The sequence below is a fragment of the Vipera berus genome (genome assembly GCF_964194415.1).
Source record: "Vipera berus genome assembly, chromosome: 8".
NCBI lineage: Eukaryota > Metazoa > Chordata > Lepidosauria > Squamata > Viperidae > Vipera > Vipera berus.
This window is the reverse complement of record NC_138211.1, coordinates 17,381,866-17,405,727: the sequence shown is the minus strand read 5'-3', so window position 1 is coordinate 17,405,727 and position 23,862 is coordinate 17,381,866. Positions and strand designations below refer to the sequence as shown.

At 42.8% G+C, this 23,862-nt stretch overlaps 1 protein-coding gene across 5 annotated transcripts in view; it reads left to right on the top strand.

Annotated features, from left to right (window-relative positions):
• Positions 1–23,862, top strand: part of PLEKHA2 (pleckstrin homology domain containing A2) — a 77,345-nt gene that overhangs the window by 8,285 nt on the left and 45,198 nt on the right. For 2 of the 5 annotated variants that reach the window (XM_081333736.1, XM_081333733.1), the window contains exon 2: positions 21,450–21,613. In XM_081333736.1, the coding sequence (XP_081189862.1) occupies positions 21,473–21,613 (141 nt within the window). In that variant the 5' untranslated portion in view covers positions 21,450–21,472. Of the gene's footprint in view, positions 1–12,723; positions 12,882–13,639; positions 13,733–20,775; positions 20,861–21,449; positions 21,614–23,862 lie in introns of those variants that run through there. The other 3 variants (XM_081333734.1, XM_081333735.1, XM_081333737.1) reach the window with 3 other exon arrangements.

Below are 23,862 nucleotides of genomic sequence, written 5' to 3'. Positions count from 1 at the left end.
GGAGTCAGCGCGTGCGGAACTTAGCAAAACTGGTTTTGAATGGGGCATATCTTAGATCACGATTTAATAATTTATATCCTGCTTTATCTCCAGAAGCTCAGGGCAGCCTAGATCACAGTCCTTCCTCCATTTTCCCCCAGTTCTAGGGAGTCCTCGACTTACGACTTACGATTGGGACCGAAATTTCCGTTGGTAAGCAAGGCAAGTTGCTAAATCGGTTTTGCCTGATTTTTAAGGCCATTTTTTTCCCCGTCGTGGCTGTTAAATGAATCATGCAGCCGTGAAGCAAATCTGGCTTCAGCATTGATTTTGCTTGTCAAAAATAAGGCTGGGATGGTCACCACGTGGTGATCATAGGGCCCTGAGACGATGCAACCGTCATAAATACATGCCAGTTGCCCGAATTTTAATCACATGGCTGTGGGGATAATGCAACAGTTCTTAAGTGTGACGACTGGTTGTAAATCATTTTATTCAGTGCCACTGTAATTCAAGCAGTCACTAAATAAAAGAACTTCGAGGCATTTTTTTCCTTAAAGAATCTTTTATTCGAGAAACAAAGTATCATACATAGTTGAAGCCAAAAACTGAATTCCTCCAACCTGGGCACAAAGTAGCAAAGCGCAATTCCCTCCTCCAATTAACAGTCATAAATCACATTCCCCAATTAACTTGAAGCGCAGGCTTTGTCCCCAGCTCTCCTGCCCGCCAAATTTCTATCAACTCTGGACCTAATAACCTTAGGTTCCCACAGCTGAGTTATTATTGTTATGACTAGCTGGACTCTCATCCACATTCCCCCTCCCAGCATCAACGAACTCTAAAAGCGATAGAGAAAAGATGGCTACATTTCCATCTGTTGTCAAAGGAAGAACATCCGATGTTAGCAGCGTTGACATAAGGACTGCCTTTGTGTTGTACCGAGAGTGAAAGGAACCAGCTCAAAGTCACCTGGGCAGCTTGTATGCCTAAGAGTGGATTAGAACAGGGGTCCCCAACCCCTAATCTGTGGACCGGTACCAGACCACGGCACACCAGCAACCAGTCCGCACAAACAAGCAAAGACCCATCCGTGGGATGCAGGCAGCACACAAAACCCCCTCTGGTCCATGGAAAAACCTCTCTCCACGGAACCGGTCCCTGGTGCCCAAAAGGTTGGGGACCTCTGGATTAGAACCTTTTCTTAACTATCATGCTACAATGGAAGCCAGAACAACCTTTATGCAAGCAGCGGTTAAAAATGAATGAATGTCTTTCCTTTCCGTCAGGTATTGTTAAGGGGTCTCTCATAGTCTCTTGTCTTTTTTTTTATGCTTTCCATTTTTTTCCCTTTTCAGTTCATTTTGCTTCTTTAGTTCAGCCTGACAGGTAGAAATTTGACATGTAAAACTTAGTTGCATCTCCAGGTTATGGGGGGAAAAAAACAACCCTTCCATTTTTAACGTTCTGCTGTTTAACTTGCTACTTATCTTGCACCTTGCTACTTATCTTGCACCTGTTGAAGGAACAAAAACCCTGGTACCCATATATAATCTATAAATGCTTATCTGCTGCCTTGGGAAAACTTCTTTTAAGGTTGATAGGTAAACAGGTCTGGGCACGGATAGCCAAGAAAGATAATAGTTGACTTTTCTTCTTTAGATGTTGCTGTGGGTGCTTTGCAGCCAAACGAAGGTTGCTTTTGCATCCACATGTTCCACTTTCCTTCCCACTTTTTTCTGTCCTGGGCAAAGGTTAGTCGGTTTCTACGTGTGCGTTGCAGGCGCCTTCCTCCTTTGCAATCGATAAGTCACCGTGTGGTTGAACATTAGGAGAGGAAGCTGAGCAGACTGAAGTCACTTAGGAACTTGGCTGCGTTCCCTAGGATGAAAGAGGATTAGTTGAACTGCTGCGTTCATCCAAAAGTCTTTTTTTTTTTTGTAGCTGGAGGTTTCACTGCTTTGCCAACAGAGTGAAACCGTCTTTTCCCATTTGGCAGAATGACAGTAACAGAGTGGGAAAGGGACCTTGAAGGTCTTCTAGTCCGACTCTGCTTAAGCAGGAGACCCTATACCAGGGGTAGGCAACCTTGGCTCTTTTATGACTCGTGGACTTCAACTCCCAGAATTCCTGAGCCAGCACAGCTGGCTCAGGAATTCTGGGAGTTGAAGTCCACGAGTCATAAAAGAACCAAGGTTGCCTACCCCTGCCCTATATCATTTCAGACAAATGGTTGTCCAATCTCTTCTTAAAAACCTCCAGTGTTGGAGCACCCACAACTTCTGGAGGCAAGCCGTTTTATTAATTGTTCTGTCAGGAAGTTTCTCCTTAGTTCTAGGCTGCTTCTCTCCTTGATGAGTTTCCATCCGCTGCTTCTTGTCCTGCCTTCTGGTGCTTTGGAGAACAGGTTGAGCCTTTCTTCTTTGTGGCACTGGATATTGATATTGGAACACTGCTGTCATGCCACCCCTGGTCCTTCTTTTCTTTAAACTAGACACTTCCTCCAACTGTTCTTCATATGTTTTAACCTCCAGTCCCCTGATCATCTTTGTGGTTCTTCTCTGCATTCTTTCTAGAGTCTCAACATCTGTTTTGTATCATGGTGACCAAACGTGGATGCAATATTCCAAGTGAGATCTTACCAAGGCATGCAGTTATGACCTACTGGACTGCACTGCTCCCCACCCGCGTGAATTCAGATGTTCAGACCCCAGGCCCGTCTCTCAGATTTCTGTCCCCCGCAAGGGCCAAAATAGATACTCCTTGGAGATCTGCAAGTGGGAGGTGGGTACTACCAGATGATCTCCACAACAATTTTCCTCTGTCCTCTTCTCCTCCTTTTCCCTTTAACTTTTTAAGGCCCAGGAATTCACCACGGGGCGGCAAAAGGAGAAACTGCAGAGTGTAGGGAAACAAAACAGTGACATTAACAATATATGCACATAGTCCTCAACTTACAAGCATTTGTTTAGTGACCCTTCAAGTTATAACGGCACTGGAAAAAAAATACTTACAAACTCACAGTTAAAACTGTCACTGCATCCCCGAGGTCATGTGATCAGAATTCAGGTACTTGGCAACCAGGATGTATTTGCAATGGTTGCAGTGTCCCAGGATCGTGGGATTGCCAGTTGTGAACTTCACACCGTTTCCCATAAGCAATGGAGTCAATGGAGAAAACTCGGATTTGCATAACAATTGTGTGATTCACTTAACTGTAGTGATTTGCTTAACAACCACCTCATAAAAGTTTTAAGTTTAAGTTTTAAGTCTTAACATTGTTTTATTGTTGGGCTATTATTAATTTAATTCTTTTTAATTCTATTTTTATCTTAATTTATATTGTCTTTTAAATATTGCCCTGTAAACCGCCCTGAGTCCTTCGGGAACAGGGCGGTATAGAAAACTAATTAAATAAATAAATAAAATAAAAGGGTCATAAAACTGGGTGTAACCTAATAGAGAGTCATAAAACTTAACAACTGCCTTGCTTAGCAACAGGAATTCTGGCTTTGTGATCATAAGTCAAGAATTACCTGTACAATATTTTCAAAAATCTCTGAAGTTGGAAAACGCATCCATTTGAAAGCATCTGTTCATTTAAAAACAGAAACAAACATGTGATTATTTCAAGACCATTTGCGAACAGACAGAGCAGAAACTAGTGAAGGGGTGTCAACGATAAGATTGATTGGTTATGCGCCATCGTATCAATGTCAGCTCTTAGCAACCAGTTAGATTTTCTCCGCAATGATCAATCTCCAACTGGTCTTTCAATTCTTCCATCCCTCATAGCAACTGTAATTCAGTCCCCATGTCTTTCTATGTTTGTCCTCTTTTTCTTTCCATCTTCCCCAGCATTATAGACTGTTTGAGAGAGTTAGGCCTTCTCATAGTATGTCCAGAATATGCACATTTCAACCTGGTCGTTTGTGTCTTGAGTGACATCTCTGAGCTGGTTTGTTCTATGGTCCATTGAGAACACATAGAACATACAATGACAGAGTTGGAAGGGATCTTGGAGGTCTTCTAGTCCAGTCTCCTGCTTGAGTATGAGATGCTATATATACCATTTCAGTCTCTTCTTATAAGCCTCCAGGGATGGAGCAACTACAACTTCTGGAGGCAAGCCGTTCCACTGGTTAATTTTCTCACTATCAGGAAATTTCTCCTTACTTCTAGGTTGCTTTTCTCCATGATTAGTTTCCATCCATTGTTTCTTGTCTTGTCCTTGGAGAATAGCTTGACCCCCCTCATCTTTGTGGCAACCCCTCAAATATTGGAACACTACTATCATGTCTCCCCTAGTCCTTCTTTTCATTAGCCTAGCCTTAGACAAACCCAATTCCTGCAACTACTGTAACGCTCTCTACATGGGGCTGCCCTTGAGGACCACTCGGAGGCTTCAACTGGTGCAGAATGCAGCCGCGCGAGTTGTGATGGGGGCTCCCCGATACTCCCACGTAACACCACTGCTCCGCAAGCTGCATTGGCTTCTGGTTGCCCTCCGGGTGAGATTCAAGGTGCTGGTGATGACCTATAAAGCCCTAAATGGCTTGGGTCTGGGATATCTGAGGGAACACCTGCTGCCGGCATCAAGCTCCCTTCGTCCTGTGTGCTCCCACAGGGAGGGTCTTCTCAGGGTGCCGTCGGCAAAGGATTGCTGGAGGGCGACACCCAGGGGGAGGGCCTTCTCTGTGGGCGCGTCTGCCCTTTGGAACCAGTTACCCGTAGAGCTCAGGACTGCCCCAGATTTTCGTTCGTTCCGCCGGGACCTGAAGACCTGGCTCTTTGAGCTTTCCGGCCAGGACTGAGAACTTTTAATTTTTAACCTATTGTAATTGGGGTTTTTAATTAGAGTTAAGGGTTTTAGATTTAATCAAGGATAATTTAATTTATTTTAATTTGTTATTAACTTTTGTATTGTTATATTGTCTTAATTGCCTTGTGAACCGCCCTGGGTCCTACAGGAGAAGGGCGGTATATAAGTTTAAATAATAATAATAATAATAACAACAACAACAACAACAACAACAACAACAACAACAACAACAATAATAATAATAATAATAATAATAATAATATGTTTGTAGGAATTGGTTATGTCCAGTCTAGGGGGGATATGATTTGAGGATCTTCTCAGCTGTCCAGTTTTTTTCATGAGTCTTCTCCAATATTCAAAAGCATCAATAATTTTTCTCTGCTGCTTCTTTGAATTCCAATTTTTGCTTCTATAAAATGTCACAGGAAAAAAAAATCATTGCCTTCATGGTTTGTAGTTATAGAGAAATCGCAGCATTTGAAGATCTTTCCAAAGACTTCATTGCTGCTCTATCAAATGCTGTGTGTCTATCTGGCATATTTCTTGACTGTTGGTTCCTTTGCTGTTGGTAGTCAATCCTAAAAGTCAGATTGTACCCACCACTTAAGAATAGTTGCTGTTCCTTTTCTCATGACTTTGATTTTCTTTGTGTATTATCCTATTTCCATGTTTTTAACTATGCTTCTTGAGTTTCATTACTAGAGCTTGCCGATCATTTGCATTTCCAGTTATCCCCCTAGAGAACCAGGCTGAAAACACATCCGAAGTTAGGAGGGCAGTAGATAAACGTACAAAATGGGAGCAGTGGGAGACTTGCCAGTTTGCAAAATGGCTACCAGGGTGGGCCCAGCCCATTAGAAAAGCATCCCTCCAGCGTGGTAAACCCTGTGCTATGCTCCATGATTCCAATGGAATTATTGGATTGGATGCAGTTACCCACTCCAGTGAACTGTGGGCATGTGGAGGTCAGAGATGTTGCTTCAAATAAAGAGAAAGTTTTGCTTTGCAGAATGCGTTTTTGCTAGAAGAATCTTTTCAAAGATGTATCTTGGGAACATTGTTCCCTGCCAGGATTTTGATCTTCAGAAAAATGGTTTTATATGGCAGGGTTCAGATTGTTTCTCGTAAGACTCTTGAATCCAATCCTCTCTCTCTCTTTTCTCTTTTTTTACTTTCTTGACTTCCTCCCCAGTAAACAGTGAGCACTCTGTCCCCAAGAAGCTTGCTTTGTTCTCTTTCGGTTGTCTAAGTCTCTCCATCTAGTATTTTATTTTCTTTTTAAAAAAATACTTCTGCAAAACTCTCCTTCTCCATTGCCTGCCGATTGCTATCTGTCTCTTGAGTATTGGATGTCATTGTTACCTGGGTCGGGAGTAATTGAGAATTGAATGCAGACAGATTGAATGGACTTTAGTCATTTAGCTATCACAAATAGTTGCACAAATGACAGTTGATGAATCTATTTGCCTGGGAAAGGAAGTACAATTTCTCTCTCTCTCTCCCCCCCCTCTCTCTCTGTGTTAATACATATATATATAGGAAGAAACAAATTCTATGTCAACCTCCATTTGCATCAAAATCATTTCAACATTTTAAAGAGAAGCCTCCTTGACTCTCTGCCCAAGCAAGCTGAATGTGGTTTTCAAAGTCCTTGATATTTTTTAGCTTATCTTCTGCTGTTGGCAGTGATGGTTTTACTGAGGGAGGGGAAGTGTTTGCAAGGATAAGTGCTGCTGGTTGGTAAAACAGTTGCAAAGTGGGTTGTGGGCTGTTTGCTTAGTATGTGGCAAGTAAAGTTGTGTGCCTGCACACTCATGTTTGTGCCATTAGGCACATACGCGCAGCAGGATTTCATAAAAAGGAAGTTACATTTGCAAAAGCAGTAATATCACAACGTTGTAAATCAACCAGCCAACCTTCCCCCCCTCCACACACACCCCCTTTCTCTCCGGATGGATGACCTAGCATGGTGCTTCTAATGCCTCAACACCTCTGCTTCTCTCTTACAAGGAAGTGAAGGCCAATTTTAGGGTTTTTTTTTCCTTTCTTATTGTACAGCAAATATAGTTTCTGTCTGAACATCGTTTATTCTTGTTCAACATGACTGGTCCAGTAGCCGTTAAAACTGAGGTTAAACAAACAAGCAGTGCTTTAAAGCAAGTTATGGAACTTTTGGAAGTATTAGGATTGACGCAAGGTTAAATGAATCTTTATGTCTGTGTGCGCTATATGCAATTTCTTAGGCGGGTGAAGACGAAAAAGGCATGAAAGTGGAAAATGAACTCTTAAGGAGAGAGGTTAATCTTGCAGGATTGCCAACTGATTAGGAAAGAAACAGCCTGGTTGTCATCAGTGCCCTTAATAACCTGGTCAGTTAGCATTTACAGACAGAGCCCCTATACAACAATGTAGAGACGTATGTTGGGCTTCAGCAGGGGTCTTCAAACTGGGCAACTTTAAGACTTGGGGACTTCAACTCCCAGAACCCATCCCTGGCTGGCTCAGGAATTCTGGGAGTTGAAGTCCCCAAGTCTTAAAGTTGCCCAGTTTGAAGACCCCCTGGGCTACAGAAGCCTCAGAAGTAGGTGGTGTCAGGTTGAGAGTAGGAAAGCATATTATGGTATCTTTAATTGTGGCTTGCAGATTGTGGGAAACACTGAACCGTGGCTGAGTTTACAGCACAAGTTAAGGCAAAGCCAGAGAAAACCATGTTAAAGTGCAGGAGGGCATAAACCAAGTAAATCATGCTAGATTCCATTGTCTAGCACTGTGACAAAAAAATTTGCAGAAAGTATTTTGAACCTCGGAAGTGCAATATATCGGCTGGTGGTTGTCCCTAAGGCTTTGTGGGAGGAAAGTGTGTGAGAAAGGGCTCATTTTCTGATATCGCACAGTTTGGTTGGCCTTGAATTTTAGGCTGATCTCCAGAATCCGGTGTCCTTCAGAAATGTTGAGATTTTAATTGCTCTTCACCCGAGTTGTCTGAAAGTTCACAGTGTTGCAGTTCCAAGAAGGCTGGAAAGTCCACTGGAGAGGAACTTACTCCAAGGCAGTGTTTCGCCACTTTGGTAGTTTAAGATGGGTGGACCTCAACTCCTAGAATTCCCCACCAGCAAAGCCAGAACCCATCTTAAAACAACCAAGGATGAATATCTGTGGAGACTCTTAGTCATCCAGGACATACTTGTCTCAAAAGTGCTTTTCCAAAAGGCAACTAGACTGTTTTTTTCTTGAGGAAGAAAAACAAAACGTTTCATTTCTCATCCAAGAAGTTTAATCAGTTGAAACTTCATCCAGGAAACTTCCATTCCCCCATCACCCGGTCTCAACTATCAGTACCTGTCCTCCCTTCCTCCCCCTCCCCCTCAGATCTGATGAAGTTTCTTGGCTGAGAAACGAAATGTTTTATTCTTCTTCCTCAAGGGAATGAAAACAGCCCAGTTGCCTTTTGAAAAAGCACCTTTGAGTACCAAGATTGAGAAACACAGCTCTCAGGCCAGACTCTGCTCCTACTCCTTGTTGAATGTCCATGGAGATTCTCAGTCATCCAGGTCATGGTTGTCCCAAAGGTGCTTTTTCACAAGGCAAGTGGACTTTCTTGTTTTTCTCTGAAAACGTTTCGCTTCTCATCCAAGAAGCTTCTTCAGCTTCTCGGATGGAGCTTCTTGGATGAGAAGCGAAACGTCTTCAAAGAAAAACAAGAAAGTCCACTTGCCTCATGGAAAAGCATCTTTACTCCTCGTTCGCACAAACATCAGCTCCAAAGAGCCCAATATTTGGCCACCAATGAGACACCAGATGTGGCTTGTGGTAGCTTCTCCATATTTGACTGGCCTCTTCAGCCACAAAAGAGAAATGTAATCTGTCACAAAAATCTGAATTGCTGAAGGAAGAACCCAACCCCATCATCTTCATGAAATCATTCCGATGCCCAAGGTACACTGCCTGTCCGAAGATTTAAAGGACATTTACATTTACTTACGTTTGTTTAGTGACTGAAGTTGCAGAGAGCACTGAAAAAAGTGACTTATGGTACTTTTTCACACTTAGGATGGTTGCAGCATCACATGATCAAAATTCAGAGGCTTGGCAACTCGGCAACTTACACTTGGCGTGTACTTATGACGGTCGCAGTGTCCCGGGATCATGTGATCCCCTTTGCGACAAGCAAAATCAATGGGGAAGTCAGATGCACTTAACAATCTTTCTACTAAATAACTGCAGCAATTCATTTAACATTTAAGGTGCTGGTGATGACCTATAAAGCCCTACATGGCTTGGGTCCGGGGTATCTGAGGGAACACCTGCTGCCAGCATCAAGTTCCCTTCGTCCAGTGCGCCCCCACAGGGAGGGCCTTCTCAGGGTGCCGCCGGTAAGATTGCCGGCGGGTAACACCCAGGGGGAGGGCCTTCTCAGTGGGGGCGCCCGCCCTTTGGAACCAGCTGCCAGTGGAGCTGAGGACTGCCCCCGACCTCCGTTCATTCCGCCGGGGCCTGAAGACCTGGCTCTTCGAGCTCTCTGGCCCAGGCTGAGAATTTTAATTTTAATTTTAATTTTAATTGGGGTTTTTTTTTTTACTTTTTTCAGGGACTGTTGTAATTATTTTTAATTGTTTTTAACTTTTGTATTTCTTGTTTTAAATTACCCTGTAAACCGCCCTGAGTCCTTCGGGAAAGGGCGGTATATAAATCCAATTAAATTAAAATTAAATTAAATTAACAGCGGTGGCAAGGAAGTTCATAAAACAGAGCTAAACTCACTTAAGGACTATCTTGCTTAGCAGTGGAAATTCTGGACTCAATTGTGCTTGCAAGTTGAGGACTGCCCCTATATGATAGCAAAACCCTTAAGCCAGTGGTGGCGAACCTATGGCACGCGTGTCAGAGGGGGCACTAAGAGTCCTCTCTGTAGGCACGCGTGCCGTCGCCCCAGTCCCGCCTCCACCCACGGCCTCCTCCTCACCAGCAGCCCCCCCAGAGGAGAGTCGGCCCCGGGTATGGCCGATGCGGACCAGCCCAGCCAAGGACATGGCAGCCAGACAGCGGTGACAAGACTCCGCCTTCGCATCCCGTTGTGCGCAGATGATGCTGCAGGGCACGGGAGGAGGGTGTGGCTGCCATGGCGCTGCAGGGCTGCCTGGGCGATCTGCGGTGGGCCGTGGAGGCGGTGCGTGGCCCTGTGGGCAGGGCAGGGGCTGTTTTTGGGCACTTGGTCTCTGAAAGGTCCACCACCACTGCCTTAAGCTCTTTAGAAGAGGGATAAGGTCATTGTGACCTCTTAGTGTAACTATCTGAAAAGGAGACCAGCAACATCACGCACAGCAAAATGTCACCGAGCAAATATCTTGCATTAAGGGAGGTTGTGTTATTTCTGCAACAAAACCATGGCACATATAACATCGGGGTGTGTGTGTGGGGGGGGTTTACACCATACCTGTGCTCCTCAGAAATGTTTTTAAATTTTGGCTTGGCAACATCTGGAAGGCAGTGCATCCCTCTGCTTATGGCTCCACCTTTTCATTTCTGCAATTAGCATTAATCTTGACTCGTTTGAGGTGACATAGCATGGTGTATTGAGCTCCCATGTGAATCCAGAGAATGAGTCAAATTCAGTCAGCAGGTTTGGTGTGTTATGTGAATAGAACCATTGATTTACTAGTTTTTTTTTTAACAACCAGAATAATCACTGTGGTTTTTGGGCAAAGGAGCATTCAACTATAAATTTATTCCGTAAAAAACCCAAAAACAACCCTATGCAAAATCAGGAGGGGAGAGGTCCCCAAGGGAGCATAATAAACCGTTTAGTGCAACTGGTTTGCATAACACACAGTGCTTCCCTTTTTAAAAAGAAAATGTCAAGCTCCACAGCTTCTTTTGCTGTTAACTTGTAAAAAAAAAGCTTCTTGACTAAAACATCAAGGAATAATATGGCATTTTATTCACTTACTGCCGGGGTCTTCCAACTTGGCCCTTTTATGACCCCTACACCAGGGATGGCTGGCTTGGGAATTCTGGGAGTTGAAGTCCACAAGTCGTAAAAGAACCAAGTTTCCCCACCCCTGCCCTATACCGTTCCTGACAAATGGCTGTTCAGTCTGTTCTTGAAAACCTCGAGTGGTGGGGCACCCACAACTCCCGGAGGCGTCCCACTATTTGTTCTCGCTATCAGAAAATTTGTCCTTACTTGCCGATCGGATCTCTGTTTAATGATCTTCACCACATTGTTTTTGTCCTGCCTCAGGTGCTTTGGGACAGCCCTTCAAGTACTGGAAACTTGCTATCATATCACCCTTGTTCCCACCCCCCCTTGCCCCGCCCCAAGCACAGAATCTCCCTTACGGGAGACTTAGGGCTACTCGCTCCCTCCGATCCCAAGAATCAATGGGGTTCAGAGATGAAGGTGCTAGGCTGGGCATGGGGATACCCATCATCTAGTCCCCACTCAACCGTGAAAGCTCCATGGTGGACTTTTGACCAGTTCCTCTCACTCCAACCAAGAGTTGACCTAGTGTAGTGAAGAAGGGGGTGGAATAAGAGGGGGATTCTGTCCCCACCCCCCCACCCTAGAACTGCAAGTGGGGACTTTGGATCGGTCCTTTTCTTTCAGCCTAGCCCAGGGCTCTTCAAACTTGGCCCTTTTATGACTTGTGGACTTCAACTCCCAGAATTCCTCAGCCTGGCTGAGGAATTCTGGGAGTTGAAGTCCACAAGTCATAAAAGGGCCAAGTTTGAAGACCCCTGAGCTAGCCTCTCGCGCTGGTTATTATACAGAAAAAGAGAATACACGTGAAGCTTTTTTATCAATTCATTACTTGCACCTCTGAAGCAGAAGCATGACATTTCAGGAAGACTTACGCAAGCTTTCCCCCACAGCCCCCCCATCACTTCTTTTACCTCCCCCTCCCCTGACAAATTAAGAGGCAGCGGTAAGCAGGAATCACAGTTTTCCATTTCTATAGGGTGCTGTGTGTGCTGCTTTTTCCACAGGAGGAGTGCAGTCTCCACCGTGCTTAACTGATGCCTTCTTGAGAGTTTCACTTCACACTCCATCATCACCTGAAAAAGAAAGTGCAGGCCCTGGAATCTACCCAAAATTGCTGGGTCTCTCAGTGTCAGCCCTGGGCATTTTTCCAAGAAGCTTCTGTTCTCCACGGCTGCTGAAATTGTAGTCTAAGGCATTAGAAGACATGTTAGTGACCAGGGCAAGTCTGGTGTCAATTGTATCTGGCCAAAAAAAGCCTTGAGTGTAAGATTTGTGCATTGCGCATGAAGTCTTAGGCATTGAACTGAGCCAGCCTGAGTTGTGGTTTCTTGCAATATGCACCACTAGCCAGTGCTGGTTTATTTGGCATATCATAGTTAAAACAAACCACAGCGTAATGAACTAAAAGAATATCGTGCAGAGGGATGCGGTATCTTGGATCAGTCGGGGCTACCCTTACGTCGGGCGCCTACTTGAGGCCTTTGTGGGTCAATCAATCCAGAGTCTTCATCAAGATCCCAGTCTCAGCCCACAAAGGATTGTCCTTGTCCCTCTAACCACCACCCAAAGCTCCTGAAGGAGATCTCCTTCCCCTTTGCAACATCTGGCACCGGAGAAGCTACATCACTAAGAAGTCAACCTGGCTTTTTTTTTTTCAAAGGGCTTTGCTGCGAAAGCTGGACATTAATGCTGAGGATGTCTACCCGAGCTTGTTTGCAGAGGAAAAAGGCGCTGTTAGCTCAGACTGAGCGTGTCCAGCTAGCTGAGGAGTTAGCACGTGCCCCAGAACCTTTTTGTGCATTCCAGAACATCCTGTGCTTAAGCTTCTGTGGTTGAAAGGTGGTTACCAGAGTCTCCACCCCCAACTCTGGTTACAGAAGGAAAGGCTGTCACTTTGTACTGCTGCCCTTGATAGCGAGCTGTCTGGGAGAACTTTGTTTTACCGTCATCTTTGGTTTTGTGAGCTTTTATCCGAGATGACACTCCAGGCTTGGGTCAGCTTTTGCTTTTGTCTGATCATATCTCAATTCAGAGACAGGCGAGGGTAATGGATTTAACTTGAATGCCCACTTTTCTTCAAGAGAGGCCAATGAAAAGGTCGGTCTCCTGAGCATGTTTCTTTCCACCTGCAGCTTGTGCAAATTGAACTCTCTAATTCAGGGGTCTTCAAACTTGGGAAAAGGGAAGAAAAGTTCCAGTTAGACCAGGGGTCCCCAAACTTGGCCACTTTAAGACTTGTGGACTTCCTGAGCATGCCTGGCTGAGGAATTCTGGGAGTTGAAGTCCACAAGTAATAAAAGGGCCAAGTTTGAAGGGCGCTTCTCTAATTGTTTTAAGAAGAAGTACAATAAACATACTTTTGTTTCTAAAGTTCTTGCTAGTAGTCAACAAAAGTGCTGTTGATTCACCAGCCTGGCTTTGAATCCTTTTTTTCAAATGTTATGGGGACTCGGGCATAAATTAAATATAAAGATGAGCATTTGGGGACTTGTCTTGGCACGGATTTCCAGCTGCTTCAGTGGAGTCCTCTCAGCCTGCAAAACGTCAGAAGAGAATGGCTTCATCTTTCTTTTAAAGCAGAGTTTTTCAAAGTTAAAGTCCACATGTCTTAAATTTGCATTTTTCACTCGCTGCTCCTATTGGATTTTCTCTGCTTGCCAAAGCAAGGGTAGATCTCCTGCTTTTGTGGTGTGTGCATTGATGTCTCAGTGTGGAGAATCTGCAAAGAGAAAGTAACTGTGATCTGGTTATTAGAATATTAGACTTCAGATCAGCTTGCCAGTTGGCTGCAAAGATTGCTGGTGGACTTTGAATCCATTGTGTGCTCTCTCTGTTTATCCTGGTTGCTCTTATAGATTTGTTGTGAAAAGGTGAGGGAAAAATAATCATCATCATCAACAACAACCAGATGTTCAGACTGCATGTTATTAGAGGTATCCCAGCAGAAGGTAAGCTGTTTCGAGTATTATTATTATTATGGTTTGTTGCACCAGCCAGATGTTTAGACAGGATTGGGCATTTTTATCCACCTATTGAGTCCTTTCCAAGGACCAGCGATAGGCAGATGGTGTTATTAGGTGGTGTTAAAGACACCATTGCAGGATATAAGCCGTCCCAAGTGCAGTTGGCTGGTGGTGATTTAGCCTACGACGGTGGTATTCAAGTGGTTGCTGTTGCTATGTTTAGATTTATTGGCCATCCAACTTCAGTGGACTCTGGGCAGTAGTTGCATGCCCATCCAGGCAACTCGTTGTTGTTGTTGTTGTTGTTAGCTGCGAAGTCGTATCCGACCCATCGCGACCCTATGGACAATATTCCTCCAGGCCTTCCTGTCCTCTACCATCTTCTGGAGTCCATTTAAGCTCACACCTACTGCTTCAGTGACTCCATCCAGCCACCTCATTCTCTGTCATCCCTTTCTTCTCTTGCCCTCAATCTTTCCCAGCATGAGGCTCTTCTCCAGTGAGTCCTTCCTTCTCATTAGGTGGCCAAAGTATTTGAGTTTCAACTTCAGGATCTGGCCTTCTAAAGTGCAGTCAGGGTTGATCTCCTCTAGGACTGACCGGTTTGATCGCCTTGCAGTCCAAGGGACTCACAGGAGTCTTCTCCAGCACCATAGCTCAAAGGCCTCAATTCTTTGGCGCTCGGCCTTTCTTATGGTCCAACTTTCACTGCCATACATTGCAACTGGGAAGACCATAGCCTTGACTATACGCACTTTTGTTGACAGGGTGATGTCTCTGCTTTTTAGTGTGCTGTCTAGATTTGTCATGGCTTTCCTCCCGAGGAGCAAGCGTCTTTTAATTTCTTGGCTACAGTCTCCATCTGCAGTGATCTTGGAGCCCAGGAAAATAAAATCTGCCACTACCTCCATTTCTTCCCCATCTATTTGCCAGGAATTGAGAGGGCCGGATGCCATGATCTTAGTTTTCTTAATGTTTAGTTTCAACCCATGTTTAGTTTCAACTCCTTGTTAGAATAGGATAATCACTTTTGGATGAGAGAACCTGGGAAATGGGGGTGTGGCCCCTCTATACCTGGATGTTTTAGATAGGATATTGAAAGGAATGCTACCAGATACAATGCCAACATTTACTGATAGAGTGGACAGTCCATGTGGGCAGAACACCGTGCTCTTATTTTGGTAGCAGAGACATCAGTAGTCTTAAAGTAGAACTGGATAAGATGGATCTTTCTCTGAGGTGTTCTGCTAGTCTTAAGGCATCATTTTGGGGGTTATATTTTAGACTAGCTGCGATGCATCTTTCCTTCCTTCCTTCCTTCCTTCCTTCCTTCCTTCCTTCCTTCCTTCCTTCCTTCCTTCCTTCCTTCCTTCCTTCCTTTCTTTCTTTCTTTCTTTCTTTCTTTCTTTCTTTCTTTCTTTCTTTCTTTCTTTCTTTCTCTGAATGATGTACACAATGTTGATATTATACTCAGTATAGCTCAACCTCAGCAATTTTAAGACGTTTACACTCTCAACTCCCAAAATTTCCCAGTCAGCCTGCTGGCTAGGGAATTCTGGCAGCTGAAAGTTGCCCAGGTTTAGAAACACTGTTATAAAGATTAAAAACAATACCTTTAATGACAGTTCAGTGGAGTTTTGTGCCATAGATGACTTTGCTTTTGTGGGAACATTTGTGGCTTGGCCCTTCAGCAAGAATACGGACGAACATGGTCCGAGCTTTGTCAGGATTCCCAGCCCTGATGACTGACTAGGGCTTTGTATCCAGCTGACCCTCAAGAGTCCCTCACTTCCTCCCCTTGGTCCTGTCTTGTCTGTTCTCACTGCCAGATGTGAAACCGAGAAGGAATCTTTTAGTACCTACCACGTCTGTCAGACAGAAGCTACTTCCTTCCTTTCCCATAACATATTACCAGATTAACTAACTTTAGAGAAAACAAAAGAGAAACTTCTTATTTATAGTTTGCAAAGGTTGTCTTTTGCAAAAGGTGCAGTTTTAATTTCCTTTTAATTGTACACCGCCCAAGGCCGTTTTGTGCGAGAGGGCAGCCACGAAAACATGATTAATAAAGAAATAAATGAAATACTTGAGCATCTTTAATCTCATGGTTGTAAAGCTCTGTATGTGGGTGCTTCCTCTGAGGTAAACTCAGATGCAGCTGTGGCTTGAAAGCACTCTCTCTCTCTCTCTCCCATCTTCTCAGTCTAAGGGCTTAATAAATATTTATATTATATTGTGATGACAGAACTAGAGATAATGAAGCTAGCCTAATAATGGCAGAGCCAGCTCGTTAAAGGGCACAGGGAGTTGCCTCCTACAAAGTCAAACCATTGCTCCATCTGACTCAGTATTGTCTATAGGCAGTGAGAATTATTATCCGACATATATAACAAACCTATCCATAAGTGTATGCTGGAATGACTCATGTATACAAATACTGTAAAAAAAAAACCTTCATCCTGATTACTAGGAAGGTATTGGAAATACAACTTCTTAATTTGCTCTTGAAGAACTGGCAGCCTGAACTTTTTCGCTTCAAATAACTCTGAATTACTTTAAGAAATAACACAGTGTTGTAAGTGCACAGCTTACAACAGTTTGCCTGGTGACTGTTCAAAAGTTACAACGGCACTGAAAAAAGTGACTTATGACCTTTTTTCACACTTAACAACCGTTGCAGCACACACACACACACACACACACACACACACACACACCCCATGGTCGCATGATTTACATTCGGATGCTTACAACTGACTCACATTTATGACGGATGCAGTGTCCCGGGGTCACGTGATCCCCTTTTGTGATACTTTCTGACAAGCAAAATCCATGGGAAAGCCAGATTCACTTAACAGTGCTGCGACTAATTTAACAACTACGGTGATTCACTTAACAACTGTGGCAAGAAAAGTCGTTAAACGGGGCAAACCTCACTTAACAAATTTCCCCCTTTAGCAACATAGAGTTTGAGGTCAAATGTGGTCGTACGTTGAGGACTGTCCATATGCCTTTTGCCTCCCTTTTGTCCTGTTCTCGTGAATGCTCTAGTTCATTGCCATTCTGTTTAAATTTTTTGGTCTTTAACAGTTTTTGTTGCCCAGCTAAGTTCTGTTTGTACTTTAATCTAAATTTCCTCAGAATTCATGTATGACCAAAGATTGACAGTGCAGTTGATTTATCAATAGTATGTATAAAGGGGTAGAAGCTTGGTGTTCTTTCTGAGTGACCCCGATATTACAGAGACCAGGATAAAACTTGAGCAAACTTCACTTTGTGATCTGTAATGTCTTGCAATATGCTCAGATATTAGAATGAACCGAAAAACATAGCGAGTTGATGCAGACTTTCATTTGACTTTGATCTGTTACCCCAGAAGCTCACCACTGCAGAACACAAAAACAGTCAGCGACCAATGCAGCAACTAGGGAATGGTGCCTTGTATTTCTCTTGAAAGAATATAAATTAATTGTGCCTGCATTTGCATTTGTATTAGCATATTGTGCATTTTCTGCCCACTGTTTGGGAAAGTGGCAGTGCTAATTCTGCTTTCTGGATTACTGAGCCAGTGTGAAAAAAAGATTTCCTTGAGATACTCCTGACATGGAAAGGGAAAACGAAAAAAACAAAAGAAAACCCCAGCTATTGTACAATTTAGAAAAACAAAAGTGACTGTTTACATTTCCCCTGAGTTTTAGGGGTAGTCTAATAATATTTTTTTTTCAACAATTTCCTTTTGAAAGGGGAAATTCTCCGATTTTTGTTAGGGCCTTGCCCTCTGACTACCAATGGGCCGGAGGAGAAAATTACGTAGGGTTTGCGTTGGGAAACTACCAGCCAGGCAAGGAGAAGGGATCAAGTGGGGAATTAATCTTGAGTCACTGCATAGCCGCAAGATGGGCCCCTCTACGTACCCCAGGGAAAGACAAGCAGTCTAGGGAGATTCTTGTATTATAAGTAGAATACAGTAGTCAATTTGAACCCTTCGTGTGTGGATCCGATTGCCTGTGCCTGGCAGTTTGGGAAGGGTAAAAGAAAATGAACCCTTGTCATGGAGGTGGGTTTGAACCCAAAGGTAGCAAGGCTTTCCCCACTGCTTGTGGGCTGCTGGTTTTATTATACAAACTATTTCGGCTTGCCCTTCAGTCAAAAGAGAATAGATGAAAGTGCCACCTGAATAAACATTAAATGCAGGTCCTGGTGGCACAGTGGTTAGAATGCAGTATTGCAGGCTAACTCACTGCTCACTGTCAGGAGTTCAATTCTGACCGACTCAAGGTTGACTCAGCCTTCCATCCTTACGAGGTCAGTAAAATGAGAGGACCCCGGGTTATTGAGGGCAATATGCTGACTCTGTCAACCACTTAGAGAGGGCTGTTAAGCACTATGAAGCAATATATAAGTCTAAGTGCTATTGCTATTGCCTAGACCAGCGGTCCCCAACCTTTTGGGCACCAGGGACCGGTTCCGTGGAGAGAGGTTTTTCCATGGACCGGAAGGTGCATGGTTTTGTGTGTTGCCTGAATCTCGTGGATGTGCCTCTGCTTATTTGTGCAGACTGGTTGCTGGCATGCTGCGGCCCAGTACCAGTCCACAGACCAGGGGTTGGGGACCCCTGGCCTAGACAGCCATATTAGCTCAATCAACCCTAACGATCAGTGGGGTGACACATCCAGATCAGCCTCACATCCATTAGGAATAACTTCAGTACAGTAAGCCATCTTCTAAAGCCATTTCTAAAGGAAGGAAAACAAAAGGTAAATTACAAAGTAATTTTAAAATGCCTGGAGGAATATGCTGTCAGCTGACAGCACAAAATTTGTAGCATTGACCTGAGCTACACTGGCATGGAATGAACCCTCTTGTCATCCAGGGGCCATCCCAGAGAAGATGTCTGATGGTGAAATCTCCTGGCAAGACCACATCTACCAGAGTCTCCTCTGAAGGCTGTATGTCAGGTTATAGTAGGAAGGTACAAAGAGACACACCTTCTGGAATTGTGTCCAGGCCATGTAACAACACTTCAAAGGGCGAGAGCTCAGATGTGAGCAGGCAACCAGTGAAGCTGTGTCAGACTCTGGTAAAATTTCCACCTGGTTGCCCTGGTTAAAGATCTTCCGGTTTTGCTGAGCCTTCTCCATGAATCATCTTGATAGGCATTTTAATCTGCAATGCATCATAGGCTGTTTCCTCTATCAGGGTCAAAATCTGCAAGGGGGCATGACATCATGGTCACAGTCTCACTCACTGTGTACACAGACACGGGGTGGGACTCTCGACTGTGATGTTGCATTCGTCATCTGGCAAATTTCGAGAAATTTTGCATCTCCCAAGCCTTCCTGTCCTGCAGATTTGTGGGGGACCACAGTTCGTGGTATTTTCCAGGCACACAGTGTCTCCATCACGCCGAGTCACTGGTACTCATTTTCTTCTGCGAAAGGCCTGTGTGATTTAGCCTGAGTAAAATCTTTAGCAGAACATTCTTTGCAGTAGTAGATCATTGAAAGTATTTGTTCTTCAATCTTTCCTAGGAAATAGCTGTGCAAATATAAGAATGTGAAGGGCGCTCTTCTCCACAAGTGCCTTCCAAAAGCCTCAGACTGCAATTTGCAAAGTTCCCAGCCATCATAATGGCTGGGGAAGACTTGTGTCAGGGCTGAGTTGAGTAGTCCCCATTTTTAATTGAGCAGTCCCCATTTTCAATTTTCATTTTGGCTAGGAATCCATGGGGTTACCTTGGACAAACCACTTTCTCAGTAATACTGCTTCAGAAAACCATCTAACATTATCTGGGATTTACACCACATGATGCACTTATCACAAGATTTAAGAAACTTGCACAAATGTTAGGAGAGTTAGAATAAGATCACTGATTCCTCACATTTCTCCAAAGAGTTGAAGGTAAGGCAACATTAAGTTGTCCTCAGTGACCTGTGGCTTAAAGGCTGAAAGTTACTGTTGTATTGTATTGACCTGACTCAATCAAGTAGATCAGATAGAACAGTTAAGGCAAGATACTTTTGAGTGATTTATGCAATTTTGTAGTCGGGGAAAGCTTGTCCTCCTTACTAGCATTTTAGTACAACAGTAGCTGGATGTTAGAAGTTCCTAATAAGCAACTAGGTGGTGATCTACTCAAGACTAACCAGGGAACCTTGTTCGGAGCAATGATTTAATTGTGGACCTTGTCCAAATTTTAACACACTAACCATACCCTCTATTTAGTTAGACAAGTTTGGCAACTGATTAAGTCTCTCCTTGAACTCCACAATCATCTTCTCCTCCTCCAACTTCAGAGTTCACTTTTTTTTTAGACCAGCCAGGTGTGGTCATTGGTTTGTGACAGGAATTGACCAACCAGCTTGTTGCCCAAGTCTAACATCATGGGCTGAGTGAAAAATGGCTGGCCCAATGTCACTCTCTCTCTCTCCCAAACGTTAGTGGGTATACAGCACAGCACACACGTTTTACAGAATAAATGGAAAAATGGCTGCCATGATGAGCATAGTCAAAACATTGATGTGCCAGGAGATAAACTAGTGAGGTTCCCTAACACCAAATATTTTTGCTGTGATCTATAGTAGTTATTTAGAACAAATGAAAACACTTTCCAACAAACACTATGTTGTGGTAACCTAGACGTTGGCATTTTGCTTTGTGGCATGCCAGCTTCCCTTTATTTTATTAAAGGAAGCTTAGAAAAGAAAGCAATGCAAAAAAAAATGTTTGGGTGCTGAGGGAGGCTCTCAAAAGGCTGCTATCTGCAGGGAGCACGCAATATATCCATTTTTAATCCCTTCTCGGCAGGTTAAGGGCACTTTTGAGAATATGGATTAAACTCATCACATGCCTGGCTCAAAATGCAGATTATTGTTACTTCCTCTGCTCCTGTTGTTTATTTTCTTTAAAAGTTATTCAGACAGTTTCTAGAATGTATCTCCTTGTCTGCCTATAACATAGATTTTAAAAAAAACCAAAGCTAATAATTGAAATTCCTTCAAAAGCTAATGGGGTTTTTTCCATCATAGCCGCACTCCAAATAGACAGGGACTCCACTCTGCAAAATTTCACGGGTCAAGAATTCTGAGACTGCTTTCCAGCCTGGGAAAAGTTGTAAGCCAAGTTTTAATTGATCTCCCATTTTGTTTTTGCTTTTTAAACAGCAAGCAACAATAGCAGCACAAAAAGGGCAAACAGTGCGTATTTCTTTCAGGGTGGTAGGAATATTGACAGTCATGTGCCTGAATTAAAATATTGTAGTCTGTTTATAGCCTTGTAGCCATAATCTGATTTAATTTGTCTTCCTCTGTGCTATTCCTGCATACATGAACACTTTTAGAGAAGCTGAATATGAGGGCTGTTGTCTGAAGTTGACATGGCGATAAGGCCTACAGAACCATCTTGCAAACTACTTTGTGGACTTCCTTTTCTTTCCATTTTTTTTTCTTTGAGTGCCAAGCAAGGAACGAGGAACAAAATGATTTTGCTTATTCATGGTTTGTTAAATAGCCCCCCAGTCAGCTGGATTCCTCTAACCACTAAGCTCAGCCTGAAAAAGCCACATTATTTTGTAACACAACGCGTAAAGCTATCCTTTATGACCACAGACCTGCTCAGGAGTATTTTGAAGAACCGGTAGCGTGCAAGGTGCCTTGGTGTGCAGAAGCCCTGGCCCTCACTCTGCGTGTGCCTCTCTTTGCAGAGGGATGCTAACAGTGCCTCGGAATGCCTTATGTAGACCGTCAGAATCGAATTTGCGGATTCCTGGACATTGAAGATAATGAAACCTGTGGAAAGTTCCTGCGCCGATATTTTATTCTGGATACCAAAATCAACAGTCTTTTGTGGTACATGGACAATCCTCAGGTGAGTCCCTCCCTATAAGCACTTTGTTCGCAAAAACCCTCATTTAAGAGCATTAAGGGGATAGGTTAGATGGACGCAGATGTTTTTTCAACTTTCTCATGGAACTAAGGTCCAGTTACAAAATGATATTCCTGTAGACTCATAAAAGCAATTAATGCTTGTGGTTTAAAAAATATAAATGATTTTCTGTGCAAAATGTCTTCTCCCCCCCAATTTTTTTTTTGCCAAAAGATGAAATTGCACTTTAATCTTTAAAATCTTCAGAATTAACGTGTGTTCCTGTCCACTGTTCCTGAAGCAGTCTGGAAAATTGTCATAAGATACATTTGTTTGTTTAATTGCATAACTATAGAATCAACATAAAAGACAATCATTATGTCAACCATTGAATTAGATTTGGATTTAATGGACATTTGGATTTAACAGACACCTTTTCAAATGGTCGATAAACAGAGAGTCTCTTTGAATCCTAACCTCTAATTATGCTTAAATAGATCCATGCTTAATAAAATATATCTACAATGTTTATAGGACCTTCAGATATGTGTCAAAGTTCATAACTTTTTTTTATCTTTGACAGGGATATTTATGCATGTGTAACCATATTGATAATCTAGGTATGCAATTTATAAGCCAGAAAAGAGAAGTAAACCTAAAGCTTATCACTTAACTTCTATATACATACAGTGAAGCCTTAATTTTATGGACCATTTGAAAAGGTGTCTGTTAAATCCAAATGTCCATTAAATCCAAATTGATGTAATTGGCATGATTTGTCCCTTGCTGTAATTTGGTTATTAACATAATGATATCAGTTGAGTCCATTTACTTCATACTTCATAATGCAAAATTATACAAGTGATGCAATTATATTGATTGTATTCTTATGCAAATGGACAAACAACTGTATCTTTTTATTATTTTCCAGACTATCAGAAAAATTAGACAGGAGCATACATCAATTCTGAAGATTTTAAAAGTTAAAGTACAATTGAAACCATAGGTTTTCTGTTGGGACTAATGGACAGACAACTAGAAGAAAGTCATGTAACTTTCTTTTATATATGACAACTGCAGTGAAATAAATTACATGCTCAAAAGTGGAAAAAATGCCATAAATAAATAAAAAAATAGAAGTTTCTGATTTCTTTTGCAGCAAATATAAATGCTATTATAAAGTTATCTCTTATTTTATGATTACAAAAAAACCCTTTTTTCTACTTATTTTTTTTTCTAATAATCAAAACTACAAGTTACAAGTACATTTTTTTCTGTTTCATGCAAAAAGTCTGTGAGGGCTTTGCCATTGGCCATAAATAATTATCTTTTCTCTAATCAAGGAAACCAATTTAGCCTTCTTTGCAAGTTCCATCATCTTCACCAACCATTCCTCTATTGTGGCTAGTATCAAACCTTTTCACTTTTGAACATATACTAACCTTGCTGCAGCTGTCATGTATTTTTTTAAAAAAACAACCAATATATTGTGGGAGTCTATTAAGGCCAAAAAAGAAGTCTCTAGTTTCAATTGTTCATTAGTCTGTAAAATTTTCTGAATTGTTATATTGACTTATTGTATGTCCAAAAATTATTGGCTTTTTTTTTAACACATCCACCATAGATGATAAAATGTCCCTTCATTGTAATCCCACATTCCTAATGAGAAAATTCGAGCCAGTGTGTTTTTCTGACTCATCTCATAACTTTGTCTGTCTGAGCATCTTGGCAAGAAAACCACAGCAAATATTTTTTATCTAAGAAGCCATGCCGGTCCCTTCCCAGAAGGAACTGAATTAAGGTTATTTGTTAAACTTAAAAAAAAAGAGGACGCCAGAGTGCCATCTGCAGTATTTGCCAGCTTTTAGTTACTAAAAGTAAGCCTCAACTTACAACCCCAAGTGAGCCTAAAATTTCCATTGCTAAGCAAGACAGTTAAGTGGGTTTCGTCTCATTTTACAATCTTTCTTAACATTAGCAATTAGGCTTATATACTTTCTTAACATTAGCAATTAGGCTTATATACTGCTTCACCGTGCTTTATAGCCCCCTCTAAGCGGGTTATGTTGTTAGTTGCAAAGTCGTGTCCAACCCATCGCGACCCCATGGGCAACGTTCCTCCAGGCCTTCCTGTCCTCTACCATCTTCTGGAGTCCATTTAGGCTCACGCCTACTGCTTCAGTGACTCCATCCAGCCACCTCATTCTCTGTCGTCCCCTTCTTCTATTGCCCTCAACCTTTCCCAACATTAG